At 36.5% G+C, this 18,503-nt stretch overlaps 2 protein-coding genes and 1 long non-coding RNA gene across 24 annotated transcripts in view; 2 read left to right on the top strand and 1 right to left on the bottom strand.

Annotated features, from left to right (window-relative positions):
* Positions 1-1,440: 1,440 nt before the first annotated feature.
* Positions 1,441-18,503, bottom strand: part of LOC5564725 (serine/threonine-protein kinase 10) — a 157,091-nt gene continuing 140,028 nt past the window's right edge. For all 22 annotated transcript variants that reach the window (XR_002501700.1, XR_002501695.1, XR_002501708.1 and 19 more), the window contains one exon: positions 1,441-3,245. Coding sequence is in view for 3 of the 22 variants with exons in the window: in XM_021851544.1 (XP_021707236.1) it covers positions 3,084-3,245 (162 nt within the window). In the remaining 19 variants the exon portion in view is untranslated. The remainder of the gene's footprint in view (positions 3,246-18,503) is intronic.
* Positions 10,477-15,243, top strand: LOC5564732 (venom allergen 5). The gene is made up of 3 exons (XM_001649022.2): positions 10,477-10,996; positions 14,386-14,627; positions 14,691-15,243. The coding sequence occupies exons 1-3, from the start codon at positions 10,661-10,663 to the stop codon at positions 14,935-14,937; spliced, it is 825 nt and encodes a 274-aa protein (XP_001649072.2). The 5' UTR covers positions 10,477-10,660; the 3' UTR covers positions 14,938-15,243.
* Positions 11,003-14,351, top strand: LOC110678541. The gene is made up of 2 exons (XR_002501714.1): positions 11,003-13,269; positions 13,555-14,351. It is a non-coding gene; the product is annotated as an uncharacterized LOC110678541 (long non-coding RNA).

Raw genomic sequence — 18,503 nt, 5'->3', positions numbered from 1 at the left:
ACAAAATCGATTGAATTTCCTGTACTAGTCCAAAGAGAAAATCGACGAAGAGAAATCGATCAATGCAGATACGCCTGTATGATACTGAACGCGAGATTTCTTCTAATGTTTCAACATTGGATATTCTATGTAACTCATTGGTACTACACCAGGGAGGAAGCTTCAGAATCATTTTCAAAATTTTATTTTGAATTCTCTGTAGAGCCTTCTTTCTGGTATTACAACAGCTAGTCCATATTTGTAGAGCATACAACATGGCTGGCTAGAAAAATTGTTTGAATATCAAAAGCTTGTTCTTAAGACAAAGTTTTTGTTTTCTATTAATTATGGGTATAGAGAAATTTTACATATTTATTACATTTGGCTTGAATGCCCTCAGTGTGATTTTTGAAAGTAAAATTTTTATCTAGCAAGAACCCTAGATACTTAACTTCATCTGACCAATTTATTGGAATGCCTCTCATGATCAATGTGTGATGAATACCTCTAAGTTGCAGGAATCTGTGGTATTTTTAGGTTTCGCCTTCAACCATATTCCAAATCTTCATCTGCTCGATAACGGTAACTCCGGCGTAGATGGATTAATCGGCATCTGTCAACTCTGAACTCCATCTGAATGTCTTGAAATCTGCAACAGCTGATGCAGCCTCTCCAATGATTCCGCAAATAATTTCAGGTCATCCATAAAGATGGTGAAGGTGAATTTTGAACTTTTTGCCCCCACTCGTTCTTTGGTAGCCATAGTTGTATTACTTAAGTATTCTGTTAAGTGGGTTCATGGCCAGGCAAAACTTCAGTGGACTAAAAGTATCGCCTTGAAAAATCCTCCAACTGATGCTGAGAGTCCGGAACCGTAGCACAGCTGTACTGTCGGTAATGTGCAGGGATACACGTATTACATTGGCTTGATGACGTTCCCATCTACCTTATACAACTGCAGTACTTGAAGAGGGTACGAGTGCGGTAATAAGTCGTATGTCTGTTTTTAGTTGATTGTAAAGCTTTTCTTGTGTCATATACTTCGCGATAAAAGAAATCAACTCAGAGTAGTTTTTCAGATTGTGTTAAAACTATACACATGATGTGTAGGTCCAGAAGAGATTGATTTTGTGCGAATCGTACTCTATGTTGTGTAGCTTCGTTTAAGCTTGTACATTTCATGACCTGAACTTTGCAGCATTGCGTATTTCTGCGGCACCCTTTAGGTTCCTCATTCATCACGTTGTTGGCGTCACAATGGTCTTGAACCCTGCTCGTTATTATCGACGATTGCACTTTGTAAAGGTTTATATGATTTTGTATTTGCATCTACTTTTTTGCTTATTCGAAATAAAAGTATAAAACGGACTCACCCATTGGCAATCCATCGTCGATTGTGCATCTACCAATCACTTTCACAATTCCCAGGAATTTCGGATACAATACAATCAAAAAGCGGAATTAATGAATAAAATATTGTTTTCTTCATTATCTATGTATATGTATACTGTTATATATTTTTATCAACCATCTACTTCTCTATACTTCCATCAGTTGCCTCAGTTTGATCATCTAATAAACTGTTTCTCTCAATCTATCATTAAGTCTGTCTCTCGTAAATGTTACCAATCGAGATGGATTCGATTGGCTATATCGCTGATTGAGTTGCATTCAAAATTGATTCAAGTTTGTGTTTCTTGTTGTTTTGTCAACCTTATGTACTGGTAATGAACCTAGAAACAGGGACTTTCGCTATTGCTACTAATCAAAGGACCTATGTACAAATTCACAATACTTTGCGTTTGTGGTTGTGATTTTTAATTTAAATTCATAGAAATAACTAAACTATGCCTATCGAATCAGTGTTTAAACGATTAACAAAAACCGGATAAATTGAAAGTTTGCAATCGTAGGAAGTTCGCCTCTCAAGCCATGCGTTGATTTTATCGAGACCGAATCGTTGAATAATGGCATTTAGGGGACTCGTTCCGACGTCCATTTCACGCTTCCATATTCACTTTGTTTGAAACCCAGGTGATTAAAACTCGGAATGATCATGTTTGTTCTATTGGGTGCTAACGATTAACAAAAATACAATAAAAAGGAATAACTGCTTCGAGCTTTAATTATAGTGTTTCAAGTTGCATTAACATGGAAGCTTGAAATGAATTGTAGAAACGGTAACCTTATTTTAACTCAATTATTTATAATTGACGAAAAAGCAACTGGGATGCACATTGTGCTCGAAAATCCGATTTGAAGATGAAACACGTTGGGCGTGAAGTTAAAAATCGAAACTTTTTTATATTAAAAGTTAAAATAATGTTAACTATTAAAATGAAACTCTAAAAACATGGTTCAAAAGAAAATACATATGTACAAATGCCAGGAAAGTAATAACATTAATCGGTAGGCTAAAATGGGCGATATTATCCTAAATGCTGCGCTTTCGGAGAATGCTAAGTTAGGAGAGGCGTCGGCAGACTTGTCGTTTATTGTTTTGATTGGAAGATATTGCGTTTATTTGCATGTGTGTAATAAATATTTAAAACACAAACAGTTGGCGAACCATATTTAGATTTACTTACATTGGTACCATCGGGATTTATTCTGCATAGTTTCTCAGCTAAAATATGTTTCGCTGTTTGATTTGAATGAAGTATAAATTAGGTTTTGGTTAAGTAGATCCCTAACGTATGATATTTAAACGCTACTTTGAACTTAACCCTATGAAAAAAACAAAACTATATGCAATCGGATAACGAATTTTTGTATAGCTGCACTTGATCAATTTTGACACATTGATTACTATCGCTGCCTACTCCAGCATCCGACCGAACAAGCTATCGGCCCTAATTGCACAGAGTGCTTCACTCACAGTTGATAGATTGCGTATCTCATCGATTCTCTTTTTATAACCCTGACTATCTACACAGCTTTTCTGATATTTTTTTACATTTCCTATTAGTTATGTGAGGGAGCCATAGAATTCACTTTCTATCGTAGGGTTTCCCTAGAACATGGACCGACATCGGCTTATCCTCACCTCACCGTTTGAGACGACTGTTGACACTGGTGGTGCTGTAGCCGCCGTTCCCCCTCTGTCATGCCCCCAGGCCGTCCGAGTAGGAGGAAATACTGCTTCGGGTCGATCCAATTTGCAGCAGATCATGCGCCTGTGGAGACTGCGGTGGCATCGGTACCACACTGTTGCCGTACAGTTGTTCCATTTCCTCGTGCTGCTGAGCGAAGGTTTCCTCGAGGCGCTACGTGGATCAGAGCGAGATAAAGTTAATTATTATAAATTATGGCTCGATTGTAAGTTGTACATCGGTGTCACATTGATAACATAAGATTGCTCTGGGAGCATCCCATATATTTTAGTTTCTGTCACCGCCCGCCACCCAAAGCATCCTTGTTAGTTAAATGTTAGAAATTAACTATGTTTATCTACCTATGCAAATCCGATTCTCAGTTATTTTTAACTAAGTAATACTACTGTGTTCACTGATGTGTGAGATTAGATTCACTGCATGTAAAATCACAATTCAAAGTTCATCAACAGTTTAATTATTTTATTGCTGCGCAATTGAACGTCGCCATAGAATCCACTAAAAGCTAAAAAACGCCATGGGATTCGCATACATACATGAAGTACATATCTTTTAGGAGTTTCAGACAGAAGTGCAAGAAGTGAATAGGATAACTAGGACAATGTCTAATGTACGAAAATACCAGGCAACTGGCGATTGAGTGTCTATGAGACCAAATGTTTGAAAATAAAAAAGGTATTTAATAAGAATACTCGAAGAGGTCAACTATGAAAATAAAAATGGAATGGTGTTTGTATGTCACGAGTTGGCTTGAGAATGGGTCAACGGGTCAACTTTTACTGATGCAAAAAGTTTCGAAATTATCCAAAATACTCATTAAAACGGAAGAAAACTAATTTATAAGTTTGAATATGAGATAGCATTCCATTTTTTAACAGTCTACTTCAGGGGGTTTCAGCCTTTTTGGCTCTCGGAGCAGTTTTTGAAAAAAATTGAGGCACGGAGCACCTGTTATTCATATCCGTTTGAAATCAGATCGAGACTGTAATTCCAACTAAAATCATTAAGTGAGATTCACAGTCAGTGACAAAAGTTAAGCAATCAAATGCTGATTTTCCATACAAAATGCCCATACTGGTGCTCTGTATCTCAGTTTATTGACTGAAATTTCGATGATGAACTACAAATAACCTGCAATTTTGTGAATTTATTACAATGAGTTTCAGAGAGTTGTTCGAAGGCAAAAGTAAGTAATCGAGTTATTTTTTATTTATCTTTCAAACGGGTCGTTGGTTTTTCTGTAAATTAGCGTGACTTCTGAAAGTGAAAGATTTCGCCGAGCAAACCAATCGTTCACAACTAACCGTTTTTGAGCCAAATTAAAAAACAATCGCTCGATTACTGAATACTGATATACTCGATTATCGCTTTACTTATCATCGAACAACCCTCTAAAACTCATTGAAAAATAGCAGCATTGTAATGAATCCACTGAAGACGAAATTCCAGGTTATTTGTAGCTCGTCATTAAAAAATCAGCCGATTCGGACTACCAGAAGCTGCAATACAGAGCCCCAAAATTAGGCATTTTGTTTACTAAGTTTTGTCACTCACTGTATGTTGGCCAATTTTTCGTTATTTTTTATTTCAATTTAATCTCTTTGTCTATTCTCATAAAATTTATTTTTTTTATTTAGCAAGATTTTTTATTTAAAAATTAAACTGTGCCAATTAGGCATCTAAGGGTTCATGTACAAATTATGTCACGCTCCAGGGAGGAGGGGGTCAGGTATTGAGTGACAAGCCTAACAAAATTTTTGGAGATCTAATACAAAAAGTTCGACAAGAGGGAAACCAAATGAAACTATACCTATTTGTTCTTTTGTCAAGTATTTCAAAATTTGTGCCTTGTGGTGCAATTGCTTTGATAGGGAAATTTTCCTACATTTAATTTTAGTTCGAACAACTGAGCGAGTTTCTGCAGCGAAATTTGTCTTTTTCGAGTCTTTAATGAAAAATTAGCCACAAGTTCAACATTCAAAGAAATATTAGTAAAATCCGTGAAGTATTCCTAATTTTGTATCACGGTGTCTAAATTTCGACTTGTATCGATGTTATCTCAGTTGTGTTTTCGACGAGAATAAGTATCCCAACAGGTACGATAGGCAAACAGTTTCAACACTAAATAAATCGCACTCGCTCTTTCTGTGTGTGTGTGTGTGTGTGTGTGTGTGTAGGAACGTGAGATGGATGGATATGGGTTATGAAAAGGGTCCGCGTGGTCTGTAGGGATTTGAATTCTAAACTTGTAACCAACTCAGTTATTGGGTCACCAAGTGGCTCGGTAGCATAGTTGGTAAAGCACTCGTCTAGCATACAAGAGTCCTGAGTTCAAATCCCAGCCGAGCACGTGGATTTTTTTTCATAATTTCACCCATAATTTGTCCATCTTTACCACGCGTAATGAGTTAATTAATCCCAACAAAACTTTCACACCCTGAAAGTTTAAAATTATTCTTTCGTTAAAAATTGGATCTAAATCTAGGAAAACTGCCAAAAGGATCCGTCATCGTAATCATCGAAACTTCAAAAGCAGATTTTCTGCTTAAAATTGAAAATTGTTAGATGAAAATATGTTCACCGTTTTTCGGCTAGAGAATAGAATACAGTGAACACATTTTCGTGTAAATTGTCTTGATTTTCAACGAAAAAACTGCTTTTGGAAATTTGGAAATCATTGACGGATTCTACCCCCTTAAGACTAAGTGACCCGTCATTCGTTTTGACAGCACTGTTGATTTTGCAGTGGATGGTGTTTTAATATAATGTTTTAATTGTGTTGTTTGTGTTGCGTGTCAGTATTTTTCCAAGTCAAGTTTTCGCGATTACGTCAGCAGTTCGGCGGATAATCGTGCCTATTCTGCGCGGCGTGTGAGTCGAGACGAGTCGCTCTCACCGCGAGTGACGTGAGACAGCTAATGTTAATCAAATGGAAGCGAGTCGACAATTATCACCTCATTCGACTCGTCGCACCTCACATAATAAGTATTTTTTTTTTCTTTTTTTTTTCATAAAAGCACTGCCGGTTCAGTGGGCGATGGATTGTACACACACACACACACACACACAAACACACACTGTTGATTTTGCAGCTTACAATTTAAAAGTGATAAAGCCATCATAAGTAATATTGATTCAGAAAAATATAACTACTTGCGCTTAAAATATTTCAGCTATGTCAGTGCAAAACGACGGCCTACTTCGCCTCAATTAGTACAGACGTGTAAGATAAAGCTTATTCATAATTATTTGATTGTATGTACCCATAAAATTAATCAGGAAAGTCCTCAATAAATAAATAATAATAAATATATATATTTTTTTTAGAATCAAACCCTTCAATTATTTTCTTTGTTTTTCAGGATTTCCTACGAATTTATTGTTCAGGATTTCTTAGACTCTTCCTTTCCCACAACTATGATCGACATTTTTTTCACAGAAAAATGCTTTTATCAAAAGTGCTTGGAAAAGCAATGTTTCAAATGGGTTAAAAACGTGACGATCCATATAAATTTACTTAAAGGTTCCATCTAAAAAGTGTGACGGGATAAACAGGGGGATCGATCGGAAATAGGTATTGTTCCATTATTATGTATGAAATTCTTTGACAATTTCTCCGAGTTTCTGAAGGTTTAGAAAAAAAAACCGTTCGAAAAGCCCTAAAGCCCTGGAGGTCTCGCGTAACAATTAAAAGGGCCAATGATCAAATTGTAATTGTAACAAACCGGGTTTTGATACCATTCGATAGCATCTCCCAACACCCATAAACTATGCAAACGTTGTCAATATAATCAGAAAATTCATCGTTATAAACTCGATTTCCAAATCATTCATCGGCCCCTGCTTAAAACGCCTATAATCGGGTCTCTCCATCAAGAAGGCCTACAGTCGGAAAATTTCGTAGACTGTCATTGGCTGTAGCATTCCCTGGCTCATTCGTTTAAAAACCAAATCGGCGGCCTAGCCTTGCACCAAAACAAAATTACCAATACCTGATTCGAAAATGGGCCAAGTATTTAAACTCATAATTTTTTCCGCAGTCTTCAGAATAAAATCGGTTATTAACGTGTAGTAATAGTAATTCATCGCTTAGTGATCAATAAATCACATTGATTAATTTCAGGGTGTCGACTCAATTTTGAAAATAAAATTCCCTGACTTTCCCTGACCTTCCACTCGTTTTTCGGGAGATTTCAGACCGAAACGAGTGCGATTTTTGAATATTTGACTATTTGTATGAATCATATGCCGTAAGAATAAACTGAGCAACTTTTATTTTACTCAAGTTGTCTTACAAACTTTCTTGAGCGGTTATTCAAGTCTGTTCAAGGTAAGATTTTAGCCATTCCTGAAGAATCATCTAGGAGAATCGGTGCAAAGAATTCCCTAGAAATCTCTTTTAAAAGTTTTAAACGTATTTTTTTAAATTTTTATGAGATTTCCTCCAGACGCTCCTTTTCTCCCGTTTTTTAACTATAATCTATATAAATAAAAATGGAATGGTGTTTGTATGTCACGAAATGGCTTGAGAACGGTACAACCAATTTTTACAATTCTTTCACTGTTGCATTCGTTCAGGGTTCCGACGTGTTCGTACGTAGAAAAAGTTTGAGAAAGTCTTCGGAATAGTTAAAAAACGGGAGATATTTAATGTGTCATTTTGTACGGGACATTGCATGCCATTTAACAACAGCCTACTTGATGGCAGGACGAAGTTTGCCGGGGCCACTAGTATGGAATAATTTCATTCATTGTTTAAAGAACTTTTACATTATTCATCCATAAACAAATCCAAAATGTCTTCAAGAATTACTTTAAATCTAAGAACCACCTTCAGGAGATTCTCTAAAAATTGCTAAAAATTTCTTTCAGCTATTCCGCTTTGGATTGCTCCTAGAATAGCATTTGAAGTTACCTAGAATGTTTGATGAACACTGATAAAAAATCTCATTAATAAAGAAAGAACAAAAAAAGTTTTCTTATGTCTCTCTTGCGTTTGTCGTGCCTCCAGCAATGCTCTAACGACTCTGATGTTCTATTAAATATCTCCAAGAGCTTTCACAAAATTTTGATGCATTATTAAGGAGATTCCTTCAAGACAAATTTCTAGAATTTTTGCTTTCTATGGACTTTCTAGATTAGCAAATAAAAATGACTTTCGAGTAGTTATTCAGAAAGCTTTGTTTTTTTGAGGAATTATTCAGAAGGGAATTTCATTAAGCATCTTCAGAAGAATCTTTGAAATGGAGGTTTCGTGAGTATATTCTTCGATAAAAAATGAACAAGAAGGAAATAGCTCCTGATTTAACCTAAAATAACATTAGGACTCTAATCCAGCAATTTACAAAAATTTCAGGAAATTGGAAATTATAGTCAATTGTTTGAGTTTGAAAACACGTTAAATTTTCAGGAGCACTTGGAAAATTGAGATACGGTTTAGATTAATATTCACCTAACTACAAAAACTTAATTTGTTTTCCTCTATATATCAAGTTATCAGTTTTATTTTGAAGTTTTGAGCAAACTTGTGAAGATTAACATGATTGAATGGGGTTTACTGCATTTTGAGAAAAACGTGAGAAATTGTACAATGCGTTGATCTAGAGCACTTAAAAACTAAATATTTTTAAAGCAATCAACGTCAACGCTGGAGAGGTTGTTCGAGTTCTTCAATAGTGCTGATGTTTTTTAATCCAGAAAAATTAAATTCTGAGGTTAATTATAGGTAGTAAAGTACAGTTTACTCTAGTATGGATAAGAGCGTTTATTCAATAACAAGCTGCTGTTTTGAATTTCGTACAGAAATCGTATTCAATGTAAATCCTCGATTCGGATGAGGTGAGTATCGTTTGAATTACACTTCATTCGAGTCGAGCATTGCCACCACGCTATACGAGACCGAGATCTCTGTTTCAAATTCGGAAGATATTCCAGCTACAATTTTGTCTGCAGGAATTTGGGAAGAATTTTTTGTAAAAGTTTTGAAATAATTACTGCAAACATTAGAGAAGAAATAACTGAATAAATTGTTGGTGAAAGAATTATTTTTATGGAAAAACCAGAAGAAAATTTGAATCAATACGTGGTGAAAACCCTGGAGGAAATCCTGAAGAACAAACATTTTGAGGAATGTTTGAATGAGTTTCAGAAGCAATCGCTATAACTTTTCCAGGAGAAATCCATTGAATGATTTTTAAACGACTTCTCAGAAAAAAAAATGAGTGGAGTTATTTCGAAACTGATTTACATTACTCAAATTTACAAATTTGGTAATGTAATTTGTTGTGCTTGTGTTTTTAAAGACAATTCACACCGTCGTCAGCAAAAGGCTGCAAAGACTGAACGATCACTAATATTATGCATCGGACAATACGGAACACCCAAAAGAATTTTGCGTTAGGCGAAAAGTTGTCTCTGACTGAAGCGGGAATCAAACCCACGCGTCATTTCATTTAGTTTGCTAAATTCTTCTAAAAATTCCTTCACTCCATAAATTACTTTAGGATCATCTTTAAGATCAAATCCACCTCATAAGTTACCTTAGAATAATATAAAAGTCTTTGGTTAGATAGTGCTAAAATATCTTATAATGGACCAGCATCCTATATAAATCATAAACCACGCGTAATTAGCAGATAATTACACCTCCATTAACCGCCTATTAGATTGCAAGGTACGCATAAATCAAACAACATCGAACAATACCGGTTTGCACTATGTAGGTACAAGCCCATCAGTATGCTACTTATCGACAATTCGTTTGGCGCTCGAAGAAATTATCAATGAACTTGAATTTTAATTCTAACGCGCCTAGCGCACGCCCGACAACGCATATTTGCTGAACCATTGACGGACGGGCGGCGATATTGATTGATATGCTATCGGAACAACTAGTGTGGCAGAAGGTTTCTGGATAGATGGATATCTCTTGTCTGTTCTAATGACTTCGACAAGCAGTGTCGCCGTCCTTATAACTTGACTCATCGAAAGTATACCTAGAAGAAGCGTTTAACTAATCGAAAGTGTTGTAAATGTCTTACTTAGTTTCTGAAACTAGGGTGGTTCTTGAATAAGTATTTTTCAATCAATCAGGATTTATACTAATGAACAGTACACCTTTCTTGTATAAGGAACTGATTGTCCTGGCTGTATCGGGTCCACGTCATTTGGCACAAAGCCATTTGGCTTAACAATTGATCATCAACAAGAGCCATTCTTTGAAAAAAGGGATCATTTGGAATAATGGCTATTCGACATAACCAGCATGAGGTTATGTCGAATAGCCATTATTCCAAATGATCGTTATGCCAAATGACCCGCTCCCTGCTGTATTGTATCGTAGATGTTGTTAAGCTTGTTCAAACAGCACCATAGAATCAAACTTCAGCCTATTATAATGCTAGTCCTCAAAAATTTTACTGAAATCTTCCAGGAACCACCCTAAACCAGTAACTACATCCTAGATTGTCCCACGGAGCACATACAAACACGCACACATCCACATGTTTCGTTCACACCAGAGGTGATGTCGTCCCGCAAGAGAACCCGCGCTGTCAATCAGTGTCGCAATGTCTACGCAATCGGATCGTCGCGGTCGTTATCGCGATAGTTTACAAGCGTGGTCAACTATCGCCGTACTTGTTATCATAATACTCAGTAGCGGATTAGCGCAGGCTAGGCAAACAACGGATTACTGTCGGGCCGGATTGTGTCCCCGGGGGACTCATCACATAGCCTGCAATGGGAACAACAAATTCGGAAAAGATTGCAGCAGCCGGCCGATGCTGATCAAAATGACTCCTAAATATGTGAACCTGATACTGAACTATCACAACTCCAAAAGAAACCGCTTAGCTTGCGGATCTATGCGACGGTTTGCTTCGGCTACCTCAATGCAGAAGTTGGTGAGTGAAATATGACCGGCGTGTGTAAGCTCGTGGAGATAATAAACTGACTCAAATGGAGCTTATTTCACTGCACTGTAGCCTGGTCAGAGGGTGTTGTGAATACTTTGATACAATGTTGTGGAAAACTGACTTAGATGAGTATTTTAAAGTAAGCTGCTCCTACTCGTACAGTGTCTTATTCCGTGGTTTGGTATCTTCCATGCTCTTATAATTGAAGAACATTTAGATGGCATTGTTATCAATTTCCCACCATAATGATTTTTTAAAATGATTCAGTTGCAATTTTTTTTAAATTGATTTCTCGACTGTAAAATTTTTCCGTACTCTTGGAAATTTACCATATTTGTTTGTGTTTAGCTATGATTAGTCATTCTATAGTTACGTCTAACTTTTCTCGTCAAAAATATTTACTATTTTGTTCATAGAGTTTTGTTTATTTATCGGCACAAAATGTTAGATTAGGGAACTCATGATGACTCAAGTTGTTTTGTTTATGATTTATCTCTGATGAGGCAGTAGAGTAAATTGTATCACCATCATGCCCGAAACAATCACAATGGGCTCGATTTTTGAATTTTGAATAATTTGAAACCATATGTAAAGAAAGGGTCATTTCCACATGTCGGACATTATAACATAATTTTGCATTTAATGCTGAGATTCATTCTACATTTATCATTCATCTAAATTCATCTACAGGAGAGGTTTTCAGTCTTTTCGGCTCGCGGAGCATTTTTTGAAATAAAATTGTTGCACGGAGCACCTGTCCTTCATCATCACTCCGTTCGAAATCACAATTTTTTATACGCTTAAATCGACAATATAATTCCTACGAAAACCGTGAAGTAAGATTTATGTTAGTCAATCTTTCATTGTTTCGATTTTATTTTTAAATTTTCATTCCAATTTAAAAAAGATATGTTTTGTTGTACAAACTTTTTAAAGGTTAAATTATGACAAATGCAAAGGAGGGTAAGTGACATTTTGAGTTAAGTTGACTGCAAAATTTTACTATTTCCAAGCTTTCCAATGGTATGCTTCTATTCTTAGAAGATTGCTTGCTACATTTTTATGAAATAAATTTTTACAATTTTTCTCATTTTTTTCAATTTGATTTCTTTAAGACTTTTTGACACTCACATCCCTTTGCTTCTAACCCCTTATTTGGTTTTCATCAATTTTTTTGTTTAAGCTTTCATTGATGTGTCTGAATGGATTAACCACAAGTTCAGCACTTTCGCAATTATTCATAATTTAGATGAAACTCAAACTCTTTTAAAATTTTTCAATTACAACATATTAGCCCACATGCCGAACGTATTTATAAAAATATCCGAGGCACATGATAGTTCAATAATGATCAAGATTTTGACAAATAAAGAGAACAAAACAGCTGTCTTAAATGAAAATTCTATCGATAAGTCGCATCCAATTACGTTACTAACCGATTCAATTTTCAGCGCGATCGGTTGTTTTGTTCTTTAAATTTATTGTCTTGAAAATCATAGATATGAATTACATAACTAAAAGCGTATTTCAAAGCAAAAAGTTGAGAAATTTCAAGGAATTTATACAGATTTTCAAAACTGTCGCGGAACACCTGCCAAGGCTTTGTGGAGCACGATATGAAAACCGCTGATCTAGAAGATTTCAACACTATTATTGTAAGCTCGCTAAAGTTAAACATATTGCTCCGCATGACAAATCAACTAAAAATACTGTCCTAACGAAAATCATTTTTTTTACTTACGAAAAATGAAACGGATATCACACCTTAACGTTTTTTTTTACCAATGGTTCTCAATCTTTTAGAAGTTACGATCCTTTTCGAAGGTGTACAATAAACCCACATACTTCTGAAAATGAATGTTTTAAAAGCCGAAATTTATGGAAAAGAAGAATTTGATCATGTTATTATCAATCAATCGGATATTCTCAATATTGCCATGAATAAGAACCAAACTAAAATGTCTCAAATCGCTACAACTCCTCAGACAATACTACAACTCCTATCACAACCTTTCTTAAATAAAGGATCTCGGAAATAATCTGTCAATGATAATGCCAGGCACCTAACAAAATCTAGAAAATAACCTGTTTGGAAGATCAGGAGAAATCTGCCAAAGAACTAAATATGGATCGACAGACATGATTGGCAGTAACTATCATGGATCACGTCTGCAACTCTCAACAGTATGGAGGGGTCTTCTGCCTGGTGAATCATTAGAAAAAAAATTTACAAGCTCTAAATGATTCTCAGGTGTCCTGAGGTCCAGATAGCCGTAGAGGTAAACGCGCAGCTATTCAGCAAGACCAAGCTGAGGGTCGTGGGTTCGAATCCCACCGGTCGAGGATCTTTTCGGGTCGGAAATTTTCTCGACTTCCCAGGGCATAGAGTATCTTCGTACCTGCCACACGATGTACACATGCAAAAATGGTCAATTGGCATAGAAAGCTCTCAGTTAATAACTGTGGAAGTGCCATAAGAACACTAAGCTGAGAAGCAGGCTTTGTCCCAGTTGGGACGTAACGTCAGAAAGAAGAAGTGTCCTGAGGTATTTCTTGAGAATTTCATTAGAGATCAGCGAAGATTTTTCCAAGACGTTTTCCAATGTTACTGTGAAGTAGATATTCACCAAACCAAGCATTGTCTTTGGACATTAAAGATACTAAGGATTACAACAACATCTTTAAGAGGATTTCGCTAATAGATTGACTGGAATCAGTGGAGAATTTTTGAAATTCGAGAAAATTTCGAAAAATTTCTCAGGATTATCCCAGAAAAGTAGTGACAAAGTTCTCTAGAATAATCTGACAAGGATTAGCCAAACATATGCACCTAGGAGTCGAATTGCGCGAGTCTTTTGGGGTTAGAAATTGTTTCGACTTTCCGGAGAATAAAACATATTTGTACTTGATACTCATTTAATATTAACAGCAATAAGCCAGTCTCTGTCCAATTGAAACCCAACTTCAACTTCAAAGATTTATTGGATTCTAGATACTGTTGGAGGGATTAGTTAAAAAAAATCTGTGAGATCACTAGAAAAATTTATGGACGCTGCCTAAGGATTGGGTTTAGATGTTGATCCCATATACAGCCATCTCTCCATAACTCGATATTACGTATCTCGATATTGATTTAGAGAACCATAGTAGAAGAAAACCAACTTCTACCTCGATGGTCCCTTGGAGCGCATTTGCACTGGTTTTGTGTTCTAGTACCCCACTCGATGATTTATTTTAGAACTAAACAGTGCAAAGCAAGGCCATAAAACACAAATAATGGTCTTCGAAGGAGCCCATATAAAATTTTTTATAGATTAGAAAAATTGTGTTTAATTTTACATACGATATAACCGCACATAAATGATATATTTTTGCAGCGCTGGAACGACGAACTGGCCCATTTGGCTGAGTACAATGCCAAAAGCTGCAACTTTGCGCACGACGAATGCCACAACACCGATCGATTTCCATTCACCGGGCAAAGCATCGGAATGAAGTGGTTCCACGGCATGAACCTAACGGCCACCCAAGTCGTTCGAGATCTTATTCGAAAGTGGTACCTGGAGCATAAACTAACCAAGCAGCGAGATCTGGATCACTTCGAGGCGAATGACCATAGGTGATATTCTATTTGCAATGTTTTAAGGTATCCCATTAATGTTTCGTTCCCATCATTAACTAGCTTCGTGATCGGTCATTTTACCCAGATGATTCACGCGGACACCACAGAAATTGGTTGCGCATTGGTACGGTTCTTCAAGCATAACAACAATCTGCAGTTTTTGCACTACTATTTGGTCTGCAACTATTCGGAAGGTAATATCCAGGAACGACCCGTCTACCGGAAGGGCAAACGATGCAGCAAATGTAAGAATGGTTGCACCAGAGGAAAGTATCGGTGCCTCTGTCGCGATTGGAACAATTTGTAATGAGAGTCGAAGCCATCCATTTATCAATGTCGCCGTCGAGTACCTGTCTGTAAATAGTCGAGGTGTGCCGTAGATAATAAATACTTTATATATGTACTAAGATAATAACCGATAAAATAGTGAAAATATATTTGCTTGCATAAGACACGCGAATGCACGAGAGGATTAACAGTGAGTGTTTATTGTTATCGCGGTTTATCAACGGCCTGTATGTACGTGATTGCATTCGAAAATCACTGCCGTGGGTAAGCTGATTCAAGTCCAGCGCACAAACGATAATGCTGCTGGAGGGCTCAGCAGCGTATAGGAACATTCAAGGTTAACGGGAAGTGGTTTCATCGGAGCGGAAGGACGTAACAGGCGTAGAGTTAGTCTTTGAATAGTTGATGTAGATTATCATTATTTCTTATGTGTCTAGTGTATGTCTATATAGCGGTAAAATAATACTCTAAGTTTTTCACAGTTCAAAAAGTGTAACAGATTTAACCCTCTAATACCCAAATTTTTATTTTCGATTTAAGTATTATTTTTCGTTATCTAAAATCGTTCTAAACACGTTTTGGGCATTTATTTATTTTTATTCGCAAATTTTTAAATTTTGGTTTTTGATTTTTATAATTTTTATTTTTGAACATCCCTAGCTTTTTTCATTTTTTCTTGAAGCCTTTTCTAGTTGTTGATTTTTGGCAACAATAAAAATTTAAATTGTTACGGCATTTTTAAAAATATTAAATTTTTAATTTTTTTTCGGAGCGTATTTTATTTTCCGTGTAACTAACGGAAAAACAGGTTTGAAATGATTTTAATACCACCAGGCTCTTCTTTTGTGATAGGTTAATCGTAGAAAAATATAAAAGGTACGATTTTTTATATTACACGTTAAATGAAGCCCAGGCATTTGTAGGTTATATAAGAATGCAATTTTTCAAACAATTTCTAAAAATACAAAAAAGTTTCAAAAGTCATAAAAAACTTTTCTTATATGCGTGTTATGAGTCAAGGTATAAGCCAAAAATAAAATCATTTTGATTTCCGTGCTACGAAAAAATACACAAAATTCCAAAGTGTACCCCGTCTAAAGGCGGGGTTGGGTATTAGAGGGTTAATATAAGTTGTAAATAATGTAATGTAATGTATTGCTCATCGTTGCTTCATATTAATGACAATAAAAACAACCTTCCATGAAAACCTTCCTTTACATTATTTGTGCCCTCGACGCTTTGATAAAACATTGATTTCTGATTCCAAGCTGTTTCACCTTAAATGCATTGATACACCGTGGTAAAATCAGTAGTTAAATAACAATTTATTCAGCTAAAACATGATTCTTGAAAGAGATTTCTTTTTTTATGCCGTTATCAAGAAACACACAAGTTATGCCGTTATCAAGAAACACAAGTTCTATCATCGCATGTGAGGTGATTGAAATATGGAAGCAGCATTCGGATGGACACCTGCATGGCACAGAGAGCACGTGTAGCGAATATCAAAATAAAAGGTACAATTCACACGTACTGTACAGCGGACAATGAACTTTTTTTTGTCTTTATTTAGGTATGTGAATTTTATCACATCCGGCTAGTTCTTCAATCCAGTGAAATCACTAACCCACGCTTCGAGGGAAACACAGAATTTCATTTAATATCTTAAGAACAATAAAGTAGTTGGTGAGTAGGGTATTAGACTGGCCCAGCTCAGTATGGGAGAAAAATAAAGTTGTATGATTCCACGGGGCACCCCCCAGGATTATTTCTTGGGGTTAGAGGAAGCCTTTCTGAAAAATTCAGCTTATTTGGTCGTTCTATGAGCTGGCGCATTTGAATTGAAGTTAATATGGGATTTTCAGCTCAAACATATGAGCAACAGCACATCATCTACTGTTTGGTTCAGGAAAATTGATGATCGCGTTTAATTGGACCCAGAATGTCAAAAACACTACTTGATATAATAGAGAAGAATATTGTAGAAGATTGTACCACGATCAAAATTAATAAAGTAGGTGTTTTAACCATTTGAAGTATATCATGTAATACTGCTTGTATTTATTCAACATAGCTTGGAGGTAACCACTAAGCGCATCATAGCCACCTATGACGCTGGGCGAGCTGAGGCACATGTCGCATGCATATAAGTGACTGTACGGGAGTGCTGATCTAAGCCTAACTTTCAACAACTGAAAAAGTAATGAAAATGAGATTGAATCCAGATACAACCTTCTGCAATTATGTTCATTAGGGTATCAACTAGTGTATTTGTCACTCTGGGCTTATTTGAACGCGAACAATTAGTATACGGAACGAAACAGTGACATAGGGTTAATTTTCAATATATTTGAGGCGAATATCCCATACAAACATCATAACGATTGCGCCAGCTGGTGGAGCAACCAATTGAGTTGAAATTTTGAGAGAGCGTGTTTCTTACCCTAAGGCTCATATCTAGGGGGTGCCCCGTTAAGTTTTACAACTTTTTTGTTTAAGGGCCAGTCTAGTAGGGTATGCGGGCTTAACTACCGCTTTGTGGCCATGAGTGCTTCGTGAAGCCCAAGCAGGACAGTTCGGTTTTGCGTCGTCCGATAGATTTAGCTCACGGTTTCGCGCGTGTTTTCGTCGCCGGAGATTTTTTTTCCTGTTTTGGAGCGTCTTGCTGGGTAGTGCTTCGTGAAGCCCAAACAGGACAGTTCGGTTTTGCGTCGTCCGATAGATTTAGCTCACGGTTTCGCGCGTGTTTTCGTCGCCGGAGATTTTTTTTCCTGTTTTGGAGCGTCTTGCTGGGTAGTGCTTCGTGAAGCCCAAGCAGGACAGTTTTTACATTCAGAAATGAAATAGTGAAAAGTGAAAAATGAAAAAGTGATTTGTTTGATTTGTGTCCTCAGTACTGTTGGTTTTTGGCTGCCCTAAGTTCACCGAACCATCCGGAGGTGACAGGCAGCACATAAATTTAGAGAATCAATCCGGTGAGTTTGTTCCAGTATGATACTTTTTCTTTTGTGAGCCTTCCGGATCGTTTTTGTCCGCGTGGAACTTCTGATCGTTTCTTGAACGGAAAATGTTATTTTCGGAGTTATTCGGGCGGGTGTTACGCAACTAACAATCGGTTGTGGATGCTTTTTAACCGTTCGATGACCCTGGAGGGATCGATTCTGCTTTTCGTATAATTTTGAGCAGAAAAACCGACTGTTATCCTAGGGTGTTTAGTTCGAACGCGCTTCCTTTCTTTTTTCGATTATCTAAAAATACAGTACCACCCAGTACAGTTTTTCAATGGGCACAGTACAGTTTTTCAATAGGCGTGATTTTTTTTTACGCGTATCGTTATTTTATACAATCCGATGACCCTGGAGGGATCGGTTTTGCTTTTTACTGGTTATTGAGCAAAAATATTACTGCACAATCGACAAGCATTTCGCGAAATACTATTTATACTATAAATAAGCTATTCTTTTCTCTTTTGATTGCCGGCATTCAAAAGATTAATTTGAAAACGCTTAAACAACAAATGTTTATGATCTATCGCCAGCTTTCTAGGCGAATCCTGACAATATACCTTCCCCAAACTCCAACTCC

Source organism: Aedes aegypti, chromosome 3, assembly GCF_002204515.2.
Source record: "Aedes aegypti strain LVP_AGWG chromosome 3, AaegL5.0 Primary Assembly, whole genome shotgun sequence".
NCBI classification, from domain to species: Eukaryota; Metazoa; Arthropoda; class Insecta; order Diptera; family Culicidae; genus Aedes; species Aedes aegypti.
This window is presented reverse-complemented; position numbering and strand designations above follow the sequence as displayed.